This window comes from Uranotaenia lowii, chromosome 3 (genome assembly GCF_029784155.1).
Source record: "Uranotaenia lowii strain MFRU-FL chromosome 3, ASM2978415v1, whole genome shotgun sequence".
NCBI lineage: Eukaryota > Metazoa > Arthropoda > Insecta > Diptera > Culicidae > Uranotaenia > Uranotaenia lowii.
In genome coordinates this window covers 91,507,391-91,529,188 of record NC_073693.1, presented here as the reverse complement: position 1 = coordinate 91,529,188, position 21,798 = coordinate 91,507,391, and the positions used below count along the sequence as shown (strand labels likewise).

The 21,798-nt window shown below is 33.8% G+C and overlaps 2 protein-coding genes across 2 annotated transcripts in view; both read left to right on the top strand.

The window, feature by feature from the left end:
- LOC129751796 (uncharacterized) overlaps positions 1 to 21,798 on the top strand; it is a 342,108-nt gene that overhangs the window by 230,531 nt on the left and 89,779 nt on the right. The window lies entirely within an intron of this gene.
- Positions 14,220 to 14,969, top strand: LOC129751798 (cuticle protein-like). Its single transcript, XM_055747525.1, has 2 exons — positions 14,220 to 14,277; positions 14,339 to 14,969. Exons 1-2 carry the CDS (start codon positions 14,266 to 14,268, stop codon positions 14,888 to 14,890), a joined length of 564 nt encoding a protein of 187 aa, XP_055603500.1. The 5' UTR covers positions 14,220 to 14,265; the 3' UTR covers positions 14,891 to 14,969.

Here is a 21,798-nt window from a genome sequence, read left to right as displayed (position 1 = left end):
GGCGTTTTTCCCGAAAAATTGTAAATTTTACTATTTCATAGTTACTAGTGCTGGTAACTTTTACTAGTTACTAGAACTCTCTAACATTGATTTTAATAATCCTCGCAAAAAGCCCTTTCATTTGGCGTTTTTCCCGAAAATTTCGAAATTTCACTATTTCATAGTTACTAGTGCTGGTAACTTTAACTAGTTACTAGAACTCTCTAACATTGATTTTTATAATCCTCGCAAAAAGCCCTTTCATTTGGCGTTTTTCCCGAAAAATTGTAAATTTTACTATTTCATAGTTACTAGTGCTGGTAACTTTTACTTGTAACTAGAACTCTCTAACATTGATTTTTATAATCCTCGCAAAAAGCCCTTTCATTTGGCGTTTTTCCCGAAAAATTGTAAATTTGACTATTTCATAGTTACAAGTGCTGGTAACTTTTACTTGTAACTAGAACTCTCTAACATTGATTTCAATAATCCTCGCAAAAAGCCCTTTCATTTGGCGTTTTTCCCGAAAATTTTGAAATTTCACTATTTCATAGTTACTAGTGCTGGTAACTTTTACTAGTTACTAGAACTCTCTAACGTTGATTTTTATAATCCTCGCAAAAAGCCCTTTCATTTGGCGTTTTCCCGAAAAATTGTAAATTTTACTATTTCATAGTTACTAGTGCTGGTAACTTTTACTTGTAACTAGAACTCTCTAACATTGATTTTTATAATCCTCGCAAAAAGCCCTTTCATTTGGCGTTTTTCCCGAAAAATTGTAAATTTTACTATTTCATAGTTACTAGTGCTGGTAACTTTTACTTGTAACTAGAACACTCTAACATTGATTTCAATAATCCTCGCAAAAAGCCCTTTCATTTGGCGTTTTTCCCGAAAATTTCGAAATTTTACTATTTCATAGTTACTAGTGCTGGTAACTTTTACTTGTAACTAGAACTCCCTAACATTGATTTTAATAATCCTCGCAAAAAGCCCTTTCATTTGGCGTTTTTCCCGAAAAATTGTAAATTTTACTATGTCATAGTTACTAGTGCTGGTAACTTTAACTAGTTACTAGAACTCTCTAACATTGATTTTAATAATCCTCGCAACAAGCCCTTTCATTTGACGTTTTTCCCGAAAAATTGTAAATTTTACTATTTCATAGTTACTAGTGCTGGTAACTTCAACTAGTTACTAGAACTCTCTAACATTGATTTTTATAATCCTCGCAAAAAGCCCTTTCATTTGGCATTTTTCCCGAAAAATTGTAAATTTTACTATTTCATAGTTACTAGTGCTGGTAACTTTTACTAGTTACTAGAACTCTCTAACATTGATTTTAATAATCCTCGCAAAAAGCCCTTTCATTTGGCGTTTTTCCCGAAAATTTCGAAATTTCACTATTTCATAGTTACTAGTGCTGGTAACTTTAACTAGTTACTAGAACTCTCTAACATTGATTTTTATAATCCTCGCAAAAAGCCCTTTCATTTGGCGTTTTTCCCGAAAAATTGTAAATTTTACTATTTCATAGTTACTAGTGCTGGTAACTTTTACCAGTTACAAGAAATCTTTTACATTCATGTTAATAATCCCAACAACCACTTTCACAGTTTCTGGTGCACAAAAAAACGCCGTTGGCTCACACAGCACCACAATGGCAAAGTCAATACACATCACTAAGCTCAAGTGTTCGAATTTTGCTGAGCCAGCAAGCTCAAGAAATTTCGGCTCCTTGAGCTAACAAACTCAAAGCAAAATGCAAAACCTTGTCTCCTAGAGCCCGAAGAGGTATGAGCTTAATTTGAGCATTTATTGTTGGGCTAGAATTGGCTCCAGCTTTCTTCGCTCTCGAGCTTCAAGAGCATTGATGCTCAGCCGCTTGAGCAAGAGCATTTCAATCCCTGGTCCTATTAGTTTAGTCTCAAGATGGATGTAACGCAAACTTTGTGATTCAGGGGAGAGAATGACAAGAGAAACACAAATATTAAAATGAAGCAAAACTCCCGACTAATGCAAAATTTCATTCTTCCCACTTAAAGATAATGATGCATCAAAGGGTAAACGTCAACTTACCGAATCACCAAATTCAGTGTACATTTCAGATTTTCAAATACTTTGAGAAATAAAAATAATACCTTTTTAAAAAATTTAAGTTGACTGTACAATAAATTGGCTGAATAACAATTCAAGCTGAATTCAAGTTCAAATAAACCATATCCGCAAATGCATTTTTAAAAGTTTGTGGATGGGATATTTAGAAATTTTCTTCATTATGTTTGAATTTTAATGTATTCTAGCGTAATTTTCGAATTAACATTCGAAAATTGACTTTAAACTTCAATTTTTTGAATTCTCATACGGCCAAATTTCTACTCAACTTTGGACTCAATTGGAGCATATTCAATTAGAATGGTATGATATAGATTTCAGTTGTGTAATCTCATTCAAAACACATGTTTCAAATTTCAAATTGCTTTGGAATTATTTTTTTTAATAAAAAATAGATAACTAACTTTTGAATTTTCAATGCATGATTTAGTTTGATTTACAAGTGCTTTAAATTTGATTTGGATTTTTCCTACAGATTTAAATATCGTTTGAGAGCTTCGAACCAGATTAATATAGAGTATGCAATAGAAAAATCTTCCAAATGTTTATCGCAGCTCGAATAATCTATCCAATTTTTTCTAATAATTTGAGGTTGATTCTGAATAATACCAATTGATATTAAGTATCATATTTGCCTCGATTTAACAAAATATTTCTTAAAGGTCTACGGACTTTTTATTTACACCTATCTCTATGGAAACCTTTCAATTTGAAAGGTAGAAAAATGCGGCAGTATAGAATTTTACAGTAGTACTAAATATTCCAAATTAACAAATACAAATCAGCAATTTGCCGAATGAAATGACAAAACCGTCGAAATGACGAGATCCGTAAATCTAGTGTTAAATAAGCCTGGAAAACAAAGTCAATTGAAAAATTCTTTTACCTAGTTCTATTTGAAGAAAATCTCCAAAAGAGCCAGATATCGGCTACATCAAATATTCGTCAAATCATTTATAAATTGCCTGGTTCTCACCCTTTAACATGGCTAACGCCGTGGGGGGGGGGGGGGGGGAGTGTTTCAAACCCCGACCCCCTTCCCACCGATGGAGATTATTTCCAAGTAAAATTTTCATTTAAAAAAAAGAGTACTGGATCCCAGAAGGTGTTTAAAATAATTTTTACACACATGTCAGGTAAACACTCTAGGTCTTAAACGTTTAATTTAACGACACTATATGAAGTTCACAAATTAAAACTTCTTTTTTATTGTAAACTTTTAATTGCAATCCCATAAACCTTTTGTTCTGAAACTCAAACCCGTAGCTCGTCTTAATTATGTTTTTTCTTAAGAAGTGTAACGTAAAAAGTTTAGAACTTTAAACCAACCATTTTAACTTCAAAGTGCATTACCTAATTAAATATTTATTTAACACATCAACAATCTGGTTGCCTTGTTAAAAGTGTTTTCTACTTACGATAGTCAACAGAATGAGCAAAAAATCTAAACCTCAATACCCATTACTTTATTAATAATTACGCATTCGTATATACGTATTCTTCAAAACTCAATTTCAGCCTCAATTTTATTTTGTGATTATTGTTTCTCTTAACGCTCAACTCTACATACAAAAGGGTTTCGATACGATGTACAAAGCTACAAAATTAATTTTTTCAGAGTAGCAAAGAATTAGAGAGCTAGTTTTGATTCATTTAGGCACCCTGAATCGAAATATGCAATATGTTTATTTTTTTCATCTTTTGTTTTTGAAAAAAAATTTGAAGATACATATCCATCACCTGAAATTGCTTTAAAATAACCAAATGAATTAGGAAATTTGCATTTCATTTGGTCCATTTGGATTTGGATGCCCACAATTCTCCACCGTTTTTCAAAAGCCAAAAAAAATCCTTTTTTTTTAAATAGTGAGAACATGAAGAAATCAATTAATTAAAAATAAATAAAATTGCCTTATTATACGATACAAATCTACAAAATCATACCATTTCTTTTTTTTTTTCGTTTTTTCTTATATAATAATGAAATTATGAAGCAGAGAAAAAAAGTGACCCATGAGACCCCACTCTCCCCTACAAAATTAACATTTTTTTTTATAATTCCTTTATTTGAAACGGCTCATGCCTTTAGGCTTTAAGGAGCCAAATTCGTTTTGTATTTTTACAATTGGTATGCTTAGCTTAACACTTGTTTAGAAGACAAAGAAGCATTGAAAGGGAAATATGAAAAAAGAAAAAAAAAGAATTATAGACGAAGATCAATAGCTTTTAGGAAAAGATATATTTCGAACATATAGTCCAAGTCCATCACATCTAACACATCCCTTACTGGAACTTCAGGTGGTTTTCCTCGGGCCCGAAGGGTCAAAATTAACATTGTGAATTCCATAAAAATAACTTTTTTTGCGTTTTATTTCGATAACTGTAAGTTTTTGAATATAAAAACATTATTTTATTTCTGGTTATATATTATTTAGAGTAGACTTCAAGCTTTAAATTCTGGGTTTATTCAAAATTTGACCTAGTATTTTTTTCAGGAAAAATCAATTTCAAATTTGTACTACACTGCTTAAAATTTCTAATTCTGAATAAAGAATTTGTTTTTTTTTAGTTTATGTGATAATCATGAGTAGGAAATTGGTTTTAGAATTCAATTTACTTATTCATTGTGCATTTATGGTATTGCTATTATTTCTTGCTAAATTTGACTGCTTCACAGTGCATAAAACTCGTGCTCTCCGTTTGAAAAAACATCTATAACGACGCCGGCCACGTTATAGTAGTCAATGGGGGAAACATGAAGTGGTGTTATTATTTTTTTAAGTTTCAATAAACAACCTTTTGTTCTGTTCAATATCTCTGTCACATTTGAGGGATAAATAGCGTGAGACCTTAAAAAAACAAAAAAAAAAACTCTTTTTAAAATTTCATTATTTAACGGTAAGAGAGCTCAATTATTAAGGAAAATTGGATAGCAATGAAATTTAACAATAAATGCTGCATTATTGAAATTACCTCATATTATGGTTGATTCATCTTAAATATTAACGATAATGGAACAACATCTATAATCGGATAAAATATAAATGACATAGAAAACTCAACTATGTTAATGTGAGATTTGTATATCCAAATCACCGAATACCCCCAAAAATCGTTTGGCCGAATATCCGGCTCACTGAATAGTTAAACTAAGTATTCGGCGAAATAGGCCGAATATTTATTTTTAGATTTTATGCATTGACAGAATTGTATATTTTTTTTATGATTTTGGATAATTCATAAAACATCCAAAAGTAGTGTCGGAAAAGCTACAAAATCAACAAAAACTTATGGTTTCAGTGAAACATCTTAGGTTTATCCGGGTATATTTGACTATAGATAGCATAATAGTATTATTATCGTTTATTTCAAATTTTTTGATATCCAGGCTCGCCCATAAATCCAATAAAGAATTTGAGATGAGTCAAATCTGGCCGGGATGCCTAGATATTGTTCAAAATTTCCCGAATTTCGCCCAAGTTTTTTTCAATTTATTTGCTAACTTAAATAAAAACTCAAATTTCTCTTTGAAAATTTTCAGATTTTTTGTTCATAAACTTTTTTTAAAAATTTTCAAAATGAACATGAATTTTTGTTCAATTCTTAGATACAATTTACAACTGTTTACATCGGTTTACGATTGTATACTGCTGTTGTTTTACTTTCACTTTCCACTTATATGATTTTGGACCAGATTTTGTTCAGATTTGCCTTTATTAAATTTTTTTTTTTTTTAATTGTTCGTAATTTCCCGACCGTGTGGTAGTAAGTTTATTATGTTTAAGCTTAAAGAAAATTGGTCTTTTTAAAAACTGATGCCTTGAAAAAAGTTGCTCAAATTTGAGTTTCATCTAATTCGATATTAAATAAGCAATTTAAAATTACTTGGCACTTGTTTCGGCGTGTTTTGTTCCAGATTTCACAGAAACTCATTCTCTTTGGTGATAAACGCCCTAGAAGCGAAAAGTCATCTGATGTCCTTTCAGTTAAATATGTTTGACAATTTGAAAATCAGAGAGACCCCTACTTCAAAAACTGGTTATAATCATCCGGTTGGAAATAATTGACTCATAAACTTGAGGGGTATGGGAATGGAAGAATTCGACCGAATATTCGTTTGGCCAGAGGTCGGCAACCTGTGGCTCTTTAGCTCAAGGTGTGAAAATTTCGAAAATCCCCGAAATTTTCTACAGTGAACGGCCGCAACATAAGTTTTTCTTCAGTTCAGACAATATTACCAAGGATTTATAAAGAAACAAAAAAATCTACTATCGAACAAATTAACAACATCTTGTCAGTATGCAACCAAGTTGAGATTTAGAAATCAACTAACGTTCTTCACTAAAAGTCTTATGTTGGAATTTTAAGCCTGGAGCCTTTGTTTCCTCTGTTGTTAATTTGAACGAATAAAGTCCTCAATGTTGAGATGATGAAGTTTAGTTTGTTTTTTTCTTGATTTATATATTTTTACTACCTGATCCCATACGAACTCCGTTTCGCTTTCAACTTGGAATATGTCATGAACAGTTTGTATGAAAGTCCATTGCCAAGCATTTTCCAGATGCACTTCTTTATTGATTGTTAAGTAATAATTGCAAAAATATTGGACGATCACTTAGTCTGTCGTCTGCTACTAAATAGCCGCAGCCCGTGGCGTAGAGGATAGCCTTCCAGTCTTCTAAGCCAACGGTCATGAGATCAAATCCCGGTCACGGCATACATAGTACACTTTCTGTGGGTTGGTGGTTTTAGCACTGATAAGCTGATATAACTTCCCCTGCGGAATAGCAAAATATTCATCGCCCAGAGTTCCTGGCGCCAACTAGCTCATCATTCCCTAAGCTTCATTTCCCGATAATGTAATGATGCCAATAGCTAAATTTCGATTTTTTTTGTAAATCATTCAATTTTCATTTGACAATTCGAAAATATTTTTATTAAGAGTTATGTAACTCAGTTAGTTTACATTTTAGTTTCACTGTATTGAATAAATTCCATTCTTATTGGAGAAAAGTGTATGATCTTTTGAAAATGTTATTCAAAGGGGAAATTTGAAGAAATTTTAGATGATCTAAAAAGTATATTCTCTAATAAAACGCCTAGACTACATCGTTCACCAGAATATCCTTTTTTAAAGATTTGCGATTTATATAATAAGATAAAGAACATTTTCGCTTTGAAAGTCTTTGAATCTATAACTTTTATTCATTTGCTAAAATTAATTCTTAAAAATGGTTTACTTTAATTCAATTATATTATGAAATTATTTTTTAAATTTTAATATCCTATTAATTGGAATAGTTTTTTTTTTAAATATGAAGAATTGTATTTAATAGGTAGGCACGTTTCAAATTTTGTTCCTCAATTTTCAAAGCTCAATGAATCTAGTACACTTCAACCATCGGGACCTTTTTTCACTGGGAGGAAAACATAACAAAAATTGAACACCATAGCAACTTATACTTTTGCACGCAGAAAAATTGAAGCAGGCTAAAAATGCTTGGTGGATAATGAAATTTCTATATATTTTTCTACGTGTCATTCGAACACGTGGAGTATTTTTTGAATGCTAGCGCCCCATCACAACCAGTGTATTATTCACTTACTAAGCAGTTAAGACACAAACCTTTGGTTGATAGAAATGTGGTGCAGAGTTATATCAGTTTATCAGTGGTTTTAGCATTTGTAAGCAGGCTTCTGCGATTCTCTTGATTTTTGCTCACTTTTTCTCATCTCCTTGTCAAACGCCTGGGAGAAACATGCTTTCTCGCACTTTAAACGATCAAGCAACCCACATTTTGTTGGAGATCATTTCAATCACGCAGTCACCCAATCTCATTCTCGCAGGGAGAAATGTTCGTTAGCTTCTCAGCAACTGGCTGAGAAATAAACGACCGAGCAAAGTTGTAAATGCTAAAATGCTGAAAATAATGTGAAACAAATGTGTAAATCTTTAATTACCTCTTTGTTTACAAAATCAGATATAAAAGCATGCCAGAATTATTAAACGTCCCCAACAATAAAGCAGGTTGACAAATTCTGAGGCCAATATTCCATAATTCCACGTAGAAAGAGGACGGTCAAATCACACATTAAAGCTGTCCACGTGATTTAGTGAAACGACCAAATTTCATGTGTAATTTTTTGTTTTGTTTTCAGAGTCACACACCAACAATGCTCTGTCAGTAGAAGAGTGTTCATTCGTTTGAGAAAAAATTTCTCCCTGCTCTCTCAGCAGCGGAGGATGAAATGCTCATTAAAAATAAGCTCACAATTATTCGGAGCGAAAAAGTTCACTGTCTCCTTTTGTTCAAGATGAGCAAAATGAAGCCTGTTTGTAAGATGCTAGCCATCATATCCTCGAAAGATGTACGCTTAGAGTTAAGTGAAAGGAATCTCTTCGAGGAAACATTAAGTTTCATTGAGATCCTGTATGTGTTTGTGTTCGTTTTTTTTTTTAAATTTGAAATCAGGAATCATATGTCGAACCACGTGTATAAATTTCGACTGAATCATTGCATAACAACGTAATTATTGGCAAAAAGCTAAACCCCTTCGGGGGCTCTTATATAATCTTTGATATCTGAAATCGATTGCCCTTCCCTCTAAACTGGGCAAATTTTCCAAGCAATCCATTGTATAATAACGTTAATATTGCTAAAAATAGTGAAAAATTAATTTATATGGACGACCCCTTTCGTCAACCCCTGGCAAAACATTTGACATCTGAATTCGATTGCCCGTCCCTGAAAACTATCGTGTGCAACTTTTCATCCCAATCTGATGTATAATAACGACGATATTGCAAAAATAATGACAGGTTTATATGGACGACCCCCTTTGCCGGCCCCTTAAACTGAATTTAATACCTGAAATCCATTGCTCATATCTCAAAACTCTCGTGTACCAATTTTCGTCTGAATCCGATGTATAATATCGACAATATCGCATCAACAGTGAATAGTTAATATGGACGGCCCCTTTGGCCGACCCCTTATTTTAGTTTGGAGAAGTGAAATCAGTTGTTTGTCCCTAATAACTCCTTTGTGGAAATTTTCATCCCGATCCGATGTATGAAAACGACAATATCACTAAGATACTGAAAATTTTATATGGACGACCCCTTTTGCCGGTCCCTTACACTAAATTGGATACCTCAAATCGATTGCACTTCACTCAAAACTATCGTGTTCCAATTTTTCATCTGAATACGCTGTATAATAACGTCAATATCGCAAAAACAGCGAACAGTTAATATGGACGACCCCATTGGATGACCCCTTACACAAAATTTGATACCTTAAATCAGTTGCACGTCTTTTAAAACCCCTATGTGCAAATTTTCATCACAATCCGACAAAAAATAACGAAAAGATCGTGAAAACAATGTTTGTCTTGTATGGACGACCCCCTTCAGAAGGGGTCATCCGAAAATCTGAAAACATTTTTCATCATTCCTGGTCCTAATGAGCATCCATGCCAAATTTCAGCTCTCTAGCTCTTAAGATGGCTGAGTCTATAGAGGACAAACAAACAAACAAACAAACAAACAAACATACAGAAATTGCTTTTTATGTATATAGATTAAATTAATTTGCTTTTTTGCTTTTTCTTTGAGTACTGATAATAATTGTTATGTGCATCAAAATTTCAGTACAATCGTTTTGTTTTTAATTTTTTCAAATATTGAATTCAATCTCTCCACGTTCCTCCTCAAATCCATGAAAGCATTTAATAAATTTTCTAAATTTCAAGTTCTTCGTTTTTACTTTGAACTTGAATTTGGAATATTAAGGCTCAACATTTTTAAGTTTGTTAAAAATATTTCTGTAAACTTTAAGCTGAGTGCTTGATCTTATTTTCGAATTCCATGTAAAATATGAATATTTTTAGGTATTTATTCGATGAAACAATTTTATTGGGTAAACGTGCATTTTCTTCCATAAACCTTAAATTAATTTCTTTCTTCTCTAATTTAACTTCCATATTCTTTTTTTGATTCTTGATTAAGTTGCTTTATCAAAATTTCATGTCTGTTTAAAAAGTTTATTTAGATTTCTGGGTCTTTGTCAGAATTTTGGTTTTGGTTTGTTCTAATATTCAAAGTAAAATCTGAATATTTATAACCAAAAAGCTGACCCGGTAAACTTCGTTTAACCGTTTATTTAATCAATCGTAGGAAAATGTTTAACTTATCTACACATCTTCAACCTTCTCCGTGCTTGTGAATCAATTTTCATGAAAATTGGTATAAAATTTTTCGAGTCCTTTCCTTCTATTAAAAGTGAGATTCTTGAAACAATTATACAAACCATCTCTGACCCGAAAACTCCTCGGATACCAAATTTGACATCACAAAAAAATATGTCTGTTTAAAATATTGTTATATAGAAATATTGAGAACTCATTCAACAAATTGAAATTTTAAATATTTTAATTTGTCAAAGTATTCTCAGTTTTTGCTTGAAAATTTTGGTTTTAAGGAATCAAATAGAATAATTTACAGATCACTAATTGTATAAAAATTTAAAATATGAATTAGTGATTAGGGTTAGGGTTTATAGAAACTATTATAGAAAGATCAAACTGAATCCATGGTACATTTGAGACTCAGAGTTCTAGACATTATTTTTTAGATTTAATTATTGTGCAGAAGAAACAACTTGAAAGAGTTACGATTTTGAACAGAATTTAGGATTTCAACTCAAATTTTCTTTATCGAAAAATATATTTTTTTTACAAGCAATCGAAATAACTTGAGAGCTGAATCGAAATTCATGACAGAGCTTGTAAAAAACAATTTTCATAACTGTGTTCGAAGAACAAATCTCACGGCCGATCGTTAAGTTTTGTCAAAGTTTTTTTTGTTTTATTTTATATTAATTAGCCTTTCGTAGTATGCATTTTTATAAAAAACGATATGAAATTTTTAATGTTTCTTTTCAATATTCTAACAGAACACATCGAAAGTGTTTCAATTTTATCTGAGAATAGTTGTAAGGAAAGAATTGCACGAAATAAAACATCGAAATGCCAATAAAACATCGAAAATCTGAGGCGATTTTAAATAGGACGATAAAACTGAGTTCACATTACTGTGCAATGTGTCAAAGCGATCAAGATTATTTATAATACAGTAGTTTCTCGATTTTATCACTATTCGATTTTATCAATACCCGCCAAATTCACGCTCGATTTGATCACGGCTATTGTTTCGATTTTATCACGCTTTTTAAGAAATCATTCAGAAACCATTTCCAGGTCCTTAATTTTATTCAAAAGCATAGAGCGTCTTTGTTTATGATATTTTTTTATGGTTTATGTTATAGTATATAGGTATCCAATAATATGAAAATGCCATTAAGGGGAGGGGGGGGGGAGTAGGTTTCTAACACTTTTCAAAAATCGACTTTTTTTTATTTTTTTTATTTTTTTATTGTAAAACATTTCAAGAATGTTGTGTCAAATTTTCAAGTCAATTGAAGCAAAACTGTAGAAATTATAGGCCTTTATCTCCTCCTATCTAATACTGCAAGAAAGCAAGAGCAGAAACTTCAAACGCGTTTTTCTCGAAAGCACATTTTTAAAGTCCGTGGACATCGTCCCCCCCATTATTGATTAAAGATAGTGAAAATAATTTTTCTACTTCAATTTTAAATTTCGCCAAATTCACGGTTTCGCCATATTCACGGTGCAATTTTTTTTTATCGTGATAAAATCGAAAAACTACTGTAAGAATGAAATGAAGTGTGGCTCTTTCTAATTTGGATATTTCCTTAATTTGTAACTTTTGGCTCTTCTGTCTCAAAAGGTTGCCGACCGCTGGTTTTGCCGAATTGTTGGAAAGGTCCATATAATAGATAATGATTTTAACAGACTTATTTAGGCATGACCCTGGCTGCAACACAAACCTTACAGCTTAAATACAGTTCAAAATATAGGACACAACTATCAAATTTGAATCGTGGATTCCAGATATCGACGGACTTCGATTTCCGGATTGTTCAGGATTGAATGGTGTGAAATTAAAATCTGGGATTCTATTTCAAATCTTCTCAGCTCTTCGGTTGATTGTCATCATGTATTAACAGATCACAAAACAAAAGTTAACAATAGATTTATATTTCGTATCTTACTAAATTTGTTGTTCGACCGGGAATAATTTCAAGGTTATGTATTGGCTTTTCGGTCTTATCAGGTAAATTATAACACTTTTTACATGTGCTTCATTCAACGTTTCGAATTATATTAATTCTTTATCAAGGAACTAAAATTAAATACAGGAGCATAAAACATATTTTCTAACAATTAATAATCACTTTAATTACTTACTCGGACATTCGTATTATTGTCCAAAGCAGATGCACTCCTAAAGCATTCATCAATCGTCCGGATTCTGGCTATGAATTTTCGAATTTGAATTCTCATTTCATGTCGGAAGTGAGGAGGAAAGCTTGCGTGTGACTTACGTGCCTTACCAAGAAAATTCTTCGTTTTCCATTTTTTAAGTTCAGATAGATGTAAGTGCTTACTTTTGTTTTCTATAATCATCTTTTTTATAGTTTTCAGTATTGATTATTTATATATAAATTAAATTTTTCATCCTTTTGATTCAGCCTCTTCTTTTCGGTTTACCCATGAGGATTTAGTTTAAAAGATAGATTAAAGGATACAATCTTAAAAATGGAGGTATCATCACACATGTACATTAGACTGGCCCAAATTTGTATGGGATGATTTTTACAACATTTTTTTCAACGCGGCACCCCCTAGATTTGTGCCTTTAGGTGAAAAAATGACATTTTGAAAATTTCAGGTCATTTGGCAGAAGCACGAGCTGGCGCAAAGGACTTGAAATTTGTATGGAGATCTTCTAAAAATGTATGAAAAATCGACATACTGTCACTCTTTGTGTTCTAAAATATGTCTCCAGAATACTAGAAAGCTCAAAATTTCAGGAATTGTAGTTCAAACAATGACAAACAAGTTTGTAGAAGATTGTGAAGCGGTACGAGTTGACTGTGATGAGTTATTTGCAATTGAATGTGTGTTTTTTTTTGCATTTCATCGAAATACCGTGAACGGTGTATAGGTGGATTTTTACAACAAACTTGATCGTATCATCACGTTACCACTCAATAATAATAAATGCAAGAAGGTCTAAATGCCCCACAATAATGTTTATCAGAGCTTTTTTTGCAACTTTGCCGAAGACACAAACTTTCTATTTGTTATTCTCATTGTGTGACAATTCGATGCGATCAAGATAGTGCGATTATTAGCCCATACACCGTTCACTTTATATCAAAGAAATGCGAAAAAAATCACACATTCAATTGCAAATAACTCATCACAGTCAACTCGTATCGCGTCACAATCTATTCTATCTGTCATTGTTTGAATTACAATTCCTGACAGTCTGAGCTTTCTAGCATACTGGAAACATATTTTAGAACACAAAGAGTGAAAGTATGTCGATTTTTCATACATTTTGCCGAAAATCTCCATACAAATTTCAATTCATTTGCGCCAGCTCGTGCTTCTTCCAAATGACTTGAAATTTTCAGAATGTCATTTTTTCACCTAAATGCACCCAATTAGGGGGTGCCGCGTGGAATATTAAGATTTTTTTTTGTTATGGGCCAGTCTAATGTACATATATTGCATTCCACTTGCATATACTTCCTGAATAATAAAATTCAAAAAATAAAAACACATGACTGGAACTTGAGGGAAACAAATCTCTATGCAGCTTCCCCAAGGGAATCAGCGATAATTACCCTTCAAATTATGACTAGCGCTTTTGACAGTTACAAGTGGTAAGCTGATACTGCTAAACTATCACTTTTCGTGCACTACTTAGCATGAAATTGATCATGATCTTTGGCGTGTTCTTCTCGGTATGATAATACTCATCCACTTGCCTGGCGTCTGCCGGCTACCGGTTTTCACTTTTTGTCAGGGTCCGAGTCAAAGATATTTGATCCTAATCCTGCAATGGTTCGATGGCTAACCTAGAGTGGCGGTCCGACTCATCAGTCCAAGTGACAAGAACGATGTTCTATGAGTAGTTAACATGAAGTATATATAGAGAAAAAATCTACTTGGAACATCATCAGTTAGCTTTTGTATCTTCAACTAGATCCATTGTAAAGTGATAAACATTCTAATATGCTTGGAAAAGTAAGTTTTCAAGATTTTTTTTTTTCAACGGATATTTTATTAACGACCTTTTTTTTTAAAGTTTCTGATTTTCGTAGCCCTGGTGGCAGTTGCAGCCGCTGCGTCGCGGCCACTGAGCTACCAAATCAATCAACGTCATCCGAATTCGGCTCAGAGCTGGACCAACTATCAGGATCAGCGCCGACAGGACGATTGGGATCAGGACCGGGATCGTTCGGATCCCAACTACGCCTACACCTGGGCCGTTCGGGATGAATGGACCGGAGACTGGAAGAGCCAGCACGAAAGCCGTCAGGGAGATCGAGTCCGAGGCCAATACCGGATGATGGAATCCGATGGTTCCGAGCGAATTGTGGACTACACCGCTGATGACTACAACGGGTTCAATGCTGTTGTGAGACACGAACCTGAATGGCGTCAACATCCTGCCCCTCAAGCCGTTTTGGCCATTCATCCAGTGGATCAGATCCGGATGCAGCAACAGCATCAGCAGCAACATCAGCAACAACAACAGCAGCAGCTGCGAGATTTGGTGGCCACTTCTAACGCACACATCATTCAGCATCATGCCCCACAGCCCTGGATGATGGCCAACCGAATCCGTCATAACTGAACCCATTCATTTGGACTAGGATATGTTGAAGGATGAAGATTCTGCAAACTGGACTGTAAATAATAGCTTAATAAATCAAATGAAGCACTGAAAAACTGTGAATTTATATAAATTTGACAAGACATTTGTCCCCTAGACTTGAACTGTCAAATATCCTCTTTATGATTCAATAACTGAGTTCTTTTATTTGTGATCTTGAGTTTCAAAAAGGCTTTAACTTCAAAAAATATGCTAAAGGAACGCAAGTGAGAATTCCTTTGGCTGATACCTACCACAAACAACTGCAGCTCAATAAAAATTTCAAAAGAAATTTTCTCTAGAAAACATTTCCGAAGAAAGTCGACATAATTCAATACAATCAGCTTTCTGAATATGTTAACAGCAATTTTGCTACCGGAAGTCAATACAATTCGCTCTAAAGTAGCTTTACAACATAAAAGAAACATCTATTCAAGCAGAAAAAAAGATGTAAGTCTCCAACAAAGCTTCCAATTTCGAGCCCTCTTCCCCTGCTCCTCAATCATCATTCGTTAATGGGCAATCATAATCGTAATGGGGAATAATATGCAATAATTACAACAACAATAATAATAAAAAAGGCGATACACTGGAAGCAATCAACCACGGAAGCCCGGCCGAAAACGATTCCGTCAAATTGAGCCTTGGAACTACCATTTTTGTTAGAAAAGAGGGTCGGGGGGTGGGCAGATCATAAAATGCGCTGCTGCCGCCCGGATTTGCTTTTCTGAATTGAGTCCTCTGTAGAAAAGCGTAGAGTGAGGGACACAAGCTAATAGACTTTTGGGTTTCCATGTGGAATCGGAATGATGCATATTAGATGATTTGACATTTTATGATAGCAGCAAATGTAATGCGTGGGGATCCTTTGAAATTTTATGCCCGTTTCCCGGTTTGTTTTGAGCTATTGGACAGTTTCGTTGGAATTGACAGTAATTTTGTCATCGAAAAGGAGCTTTCTAACGTGTTTTTGAAGAATTTGTGGGGCAAATACGAGGCGACAAATTAAATCTCCGAAGTGAATCTTTCAGATGAATTTGTTTTGTCGTGTGAGTTTGAAATGAAATTATCTTGGATTCTATGGTAGAAGACTTAGAAGCTTCAAATTATTTTGTTCCTTAATTGGTGAAAAGCAGATGAACTTTCAATCTTCGTGATTTAGTAACATAACTATTCATCAGCGAATGGATCGAACTAAATTGAATCTCAATCTACATATTATTCAATTTACAATATGTGAAGAAAGAAGTTTATTTTCGAAACGTTTTTGTTTACTGTCTTGAACTGGGTTTAGTGTTAATATGTAAAAATAGCTACCAGGCTTCAAATCTGTTTTTTACTCAAAACATGTTTCAAACAAGTTTATTTGAAGAGATTAGCCATTTAATTAACACTAAAGCGTACATCTTTCAAGAATATGATGGTTAGCATCTTACAAATGCTAAAACCACTAACCCATAGAAAGAGTTGAAAGAGTACTATCAAAGATACCGTCACTTCAAGATAAAGAAGTGGGCTTTGCCGCACACTAATTCTTCTATACGGACTTTCGATGTTCGCAACGCCACCTTAAGAGTTGGGGCAACAAGATTCATGCACCTAGCCATGGTGACCAATGTGTGTCTTGGAAATATCAAATCTGCTTTAAAAGTATATCTGTTGGAAGTGAGTACTTCAGAGCCATCTACAATGCTTTAAATGGTAAAAATATATTTTGGTTGACCTTTTGGGCGAATTATTATCCATATATTGCCATCCGGGAAAAAATGATTTGAATTTGAATTAAACCGAAACTTTGCTTTTCTAATTTTACTCTGTTCGAGAAGAAAATCATCTATTGAATACTCAATTGGGAATCTTTTTGTTCATAAAAACAAGTATGTTAAAATTGATACCTACAGTGCGAATACGAACAACGGTTGCTTTGATAATTTTGTATGTTATTTGACGTTGAAGTTGTTGAATACTTAAACCATTGACCCCCATGGAGGGTGTACAAGCTATTTTAGTCGCCTGTTATGATACCCCTTCTCAGAAGGGAGCAGCACTGAGCGTATAGAAAGAATTTTCGATAAGTTACATGGGTCTGGTACTATGTATACCGTGACTGAGATTCGATCTCATGGCCGTTGGCTTAGAAGACTTGATCGCTGCCTGTATAATTTGGTATCATTTTGCCCGAATAAATGTGGTACAATGTTAGAATTTGGGAGTTAATTTTCATACGCGGATATCTAAATAATGATAAGTAAGTGTAGGTTTCACTGAATCCTTGGTTAGTCTTGGTTTGTCATCACATTTCAACATATTGATACTGAAATGGAACCTAATGTTTAACATCGGGTAAAATATAACACCAATTAACCAGCTTGCAATCGATTCTTAGCTTAGCTTAGCTTAGCTTGTTTGACTACTCATATCCACCTTAAATCATTCAACCTGAAATGCTTCTCACACATTGTTTTCGTAATATTATAATTATTTGATTATTTGAAACAAAAAAATATATTGAATACATTTCGAGCTCCATGATCGCTGGCGTGGCTAAGTAGAACGATTTCCACATCGCCAATGGTTGCTACTCCGTGATTGATCGAGGCCATCAATTTTGTGCAAAGGCCAAAAGAATGCAGCTTGGGATTAGCAATTCATTCTCAATGCACAAAACTCATGCTCTCCCTTTAAAATATGATCAATAACGACGCCGGCCACGTCCTAGTAGTTAATGAGGGATGAAGGAAGGATTGTTAGTGACAAGAAGGGAATAAAACTAAGTTCTTCATTTTTCGCTGGACAAAACTGTTAAGCACATTACAGAAAATATCCATTTCTCAGCCTAAATTGATTTTAACGCACTGTTTATGAATGAAACTTATGCATTTAATTGTTTTTCGTTTACATTTGAGAAAAATCGCTTGAATTTGTATTTTTTCTTAAATTTTGCGTACTAAATTGTGTAGATTATAAATAAAAGTTACCTAGGCTATTCAAGTTATTTATAGATGTTCAAATTAGTGAAACAGCATCCTGAATAGTTTAGCATGAGTAGCCAAACCATGGCCCGCAAACCACTTTTTGTGGCCCGCGAAGCTCTTGTTCTAAAAATTGAACGTTTTTCTTGGTTTTGTTCAAAATTGCTCGTTTATTTTATGTCGAATTTGGGTTAGGTCCGATTGCCTGGATTTTGTTGAAAAATGCCCAGATTTTGCCTGGAGTTATTCACTTTATTTACAAAATCTACTTATTATAATCATAGATTTTGCGTTCAATCCCAAAAATTTTTTGACAAAGTTTTATCAAAATAAATAAAAAAATCAAAAATCAAAATTTAAATTGCTGTGTGTTTTAACCGTTTACTATATTTTTTCTGATCATTAACCCTTCATACTATCCACAGAGTAGACTGAAAGATACGAAGCGAAATAGCTGATGTACAGAAACCCAAATGTAATATTCTATATTTTAATTATTATTGCGGTGAGTATAATTTTGGTAGGTATCGTAACTTCCTTATTCCTTAACAGCATTTAATGTATCAATATTCCATATATACACCCATAGAAGAGGTTGCAAAAATCCAATGCATATTTAGCAAATCTCTGTGCCGATAATGCGCTGAAATGTGCACTGTGCCGAAGACGGTATGTTTGAAAAACCGTAACTGGCATAAGGACTCGGCTCCCAACCAAAATGATGACCACTACATTCAAGCGAAACAAGAAAAACATTTTATGGGATTTCCTTCCTATTGGATAATTCATCCCAGAAACAAGAAAATAAAAATTAAAACCACAGCGCTGTAGTGAGAATCGAACTCAAATCACCAATTGTATCGTCTTGCCAGTCCGACATTCTAACCAGTGTACTATTCGAGCTTCATGCAGGACGAGGTTTATTTGTCATAGGCTTTCTGTTACCGATCAATCACAAAAAACGTACAACGGCGGCTTCCCGGCGTTTGGCTTTCTTTCAATGCATTCCTTTGTCTTAAGACGGACACGGGAAAGGGAACGGGAGTGAAGGAACGGGAAACCCATTGAATGAGAACTGTGCTTTGCTTACTGCCTGCTATTACATACACACGCTACATATACACAGCTGCTAAAGCCGGGCAGCTTGGCCGGTGTTGTTTGCCGGTAAATTGAAGGAATGTTTTTGTTGTTGCTTTTGCTACATACACACGCACAGCTTAGCCGTGTTTGCCGGTTGATTGAATTAGAAGGAAGTTTTTGTTGTTGCTTTTGCTACATTCACACGCACAGTGCTCGGTTCGCTGGCTGCCTGGTGTTGGCCGGTATTCATTTCCATCCTTCTTCGGCTTGTGATGCGATGGGGAGGGACGCGAAAACGTTTTTATTTTGTTTCATTCAGACATACGCAATTCGGTTGCACTGGGAGATTAATGCCGGTGGGCGCAAATCGAATCAGTGCCGGTCGCGTTATCTTCTTGTACCAATGATGCTATGAAATTGACTACACGCCATTGGCACAGAGGCTGAATTTTGGGTGTACTTTCCCAAATGACATAAATTCATATTTAGGTCTTTCCATATTCAAAATATTATATGAAGCGTTTGGTAGGGATCTCCACGCTTCATTCCGCCCCTGTATCCTGTATCTTTCGCGATTTTCATCACATGGTTGGCCTGGCCGTAGTAATATCTGCAATGCATAGGAATATGTAACAGGTAATACGCTGAAAAGAAAAATGATAGACGCAAGTCTTCCATTTTCCAGGATGCCTACATGTTTTGGCCATGTTGATGTAAGAAGAAGAAGAAGATGAAGGAAGGATTGTTAGTGAGATACTTTTAAGGATCAACTATAAATCTGTTATTCCAGTTTTCTTCAAAAGCTTGTTTTGAAAAACTCTGAAACAATGATAAGTCAGTTTTACCAGCTATAGAAACCATCTATACGTCTGCGAATCTATATTCAAGTATCTCAGGAAGGGTTGTGTCAGTAAGGGAAAGGTTTGGATCAGGAGCCATTTTTAGAAAATGGTGCGATCTTCGTTTTACCTACACCTTCTATGCTCCTAGACATTTCCTGAGAAATCTCCTGTTAATACCTACGGACTGCGGCGGTTATTAATTTGATTATCCAAAAACAATTATGAACACTAAAATTTTTGGAAAAACAATCATTCAAGTTTCTCAAAGCAAGTTGTATCTCTCATTAAAATCTCTAGAACATCATCCTAGCAAATCAATTTTTGGTTGGACTAACTAGTGATTTATTTTTTATAATCTACACTTTTAACAAGAACAACAAACAAGACAAGATTCATGTTCAAAAATTGGTAGGTATTTGGATTTTAAATCGAAAATCTTCTACAATTCGTTCAAATTCTAATTGAATAAAATACATATCAGTAGAAATTTAAAATTATTTTTATAAATAAATCATTTTTCACGGCAGAAAAAATAAGGAAATGGATTTTCAATTTTACCTATCATTTTAAAACTAGTTTTTTGACAATGATGAACTGCGTTAAAAACAAATCTTTAAACGTAATTATTGATTTAAAATTCTATAAATAAAAATTTTAACTCATCCCTGTCTAAACTTCAATTGATTGAATATGGAGAGAATGAGATGCGATGAGATTGCAAAGGTGAGCCTTTCCTTTCTAATTTTTTTTTTCTAATTTTTGTATTAAAGCTTACAAACATATGTTTTTCTTTTTAAACGGTTGCCATAGCCAAAATTCAAAAATTTTATCAGAAGTTCAATTTTTTACAAATAAAACTGAATAACTGATAAAATGTTTATCTTGGAGCAAAACATTAAATTTTTCCAATGACATTTAAAACATAATTGAAGCATAAATGAAGAGGCGAATTGCTAGTATTTTGTTATAACAATTAATCATCACTAGAAGAATCTAATTTATTTTTGGCCCTGTTAATCAAATTCATAAAAAAACAAATTCTTCTAATCGAATGATAAAAAAAATCCAACTAAGAACAATAAAATTGAAATATGACTGATTTCGTTACTTGTCTTTTTAAAATCTGAATGTCAGTAAGTGCAGGTTCCATCGCCATACCTCGATCCCGATAACATATCATTTCAAACTGCCGTACCACCATCACTTCTTGGTCCAGAACCGGGCAAAGTGGTTTCATTCTTGTCACTAGTGGTCCTCTTACTATTTTGCTGCAAAATATGGTCCACCAATCCCGCTAATTTTATACTTAATCGAGGACAAGTTTGAAATTTTCTGCAAATTTTCATCAGCTTGTTGAAACACGTCATTTCACTCCGGTAGGTTGCTGCGATCTCCTTAACCAGTTTGCAATCGATTCTGGCATTAAAGTCTGTTCGGGATTTGTTTTAGTTATATAATTTGTTTAAGTTCTAAAACTATCGTTACGAAATTTCAGAAAATTGCAATATTTTTCTCAATTCCTAGATGATCTAGACCAGGGATGAGCAAGGCACGTCCCTCGAAACGTTTTCGTGTTGCCTCGAAACCTTTCAAGAATTGATTTTATGTTTTTTCTACGACGAATTATTTTCTATCATAAAATACTCATCCCTACTTTACCAAATCATAATGAATATGACTTTATCGAATATGCATTTCACTTGTTTTTTGCTGAATTTCCCTCACACTCATTCAGAGTGTTAATAGCTTTTAGCATTTAAAGCATTTATTTTAGAGAAAAAATCGATCACACACATATAGAATTTCAGTGAAACTTCATGTTTCCTTGAAGAGATCTAAATTCTACTTAAGACTTAAGCGTACATCTTTCAAGGATATAATGGCTAGCTTCTTACTAATGCTAACACCACCAGCCCACAGAAAGAGTATTTTGTATGCAGTGACCGAGACTCAATCTCATGACCTCTGGCTCAGAAGACTTGAACGCTTTCCTCTA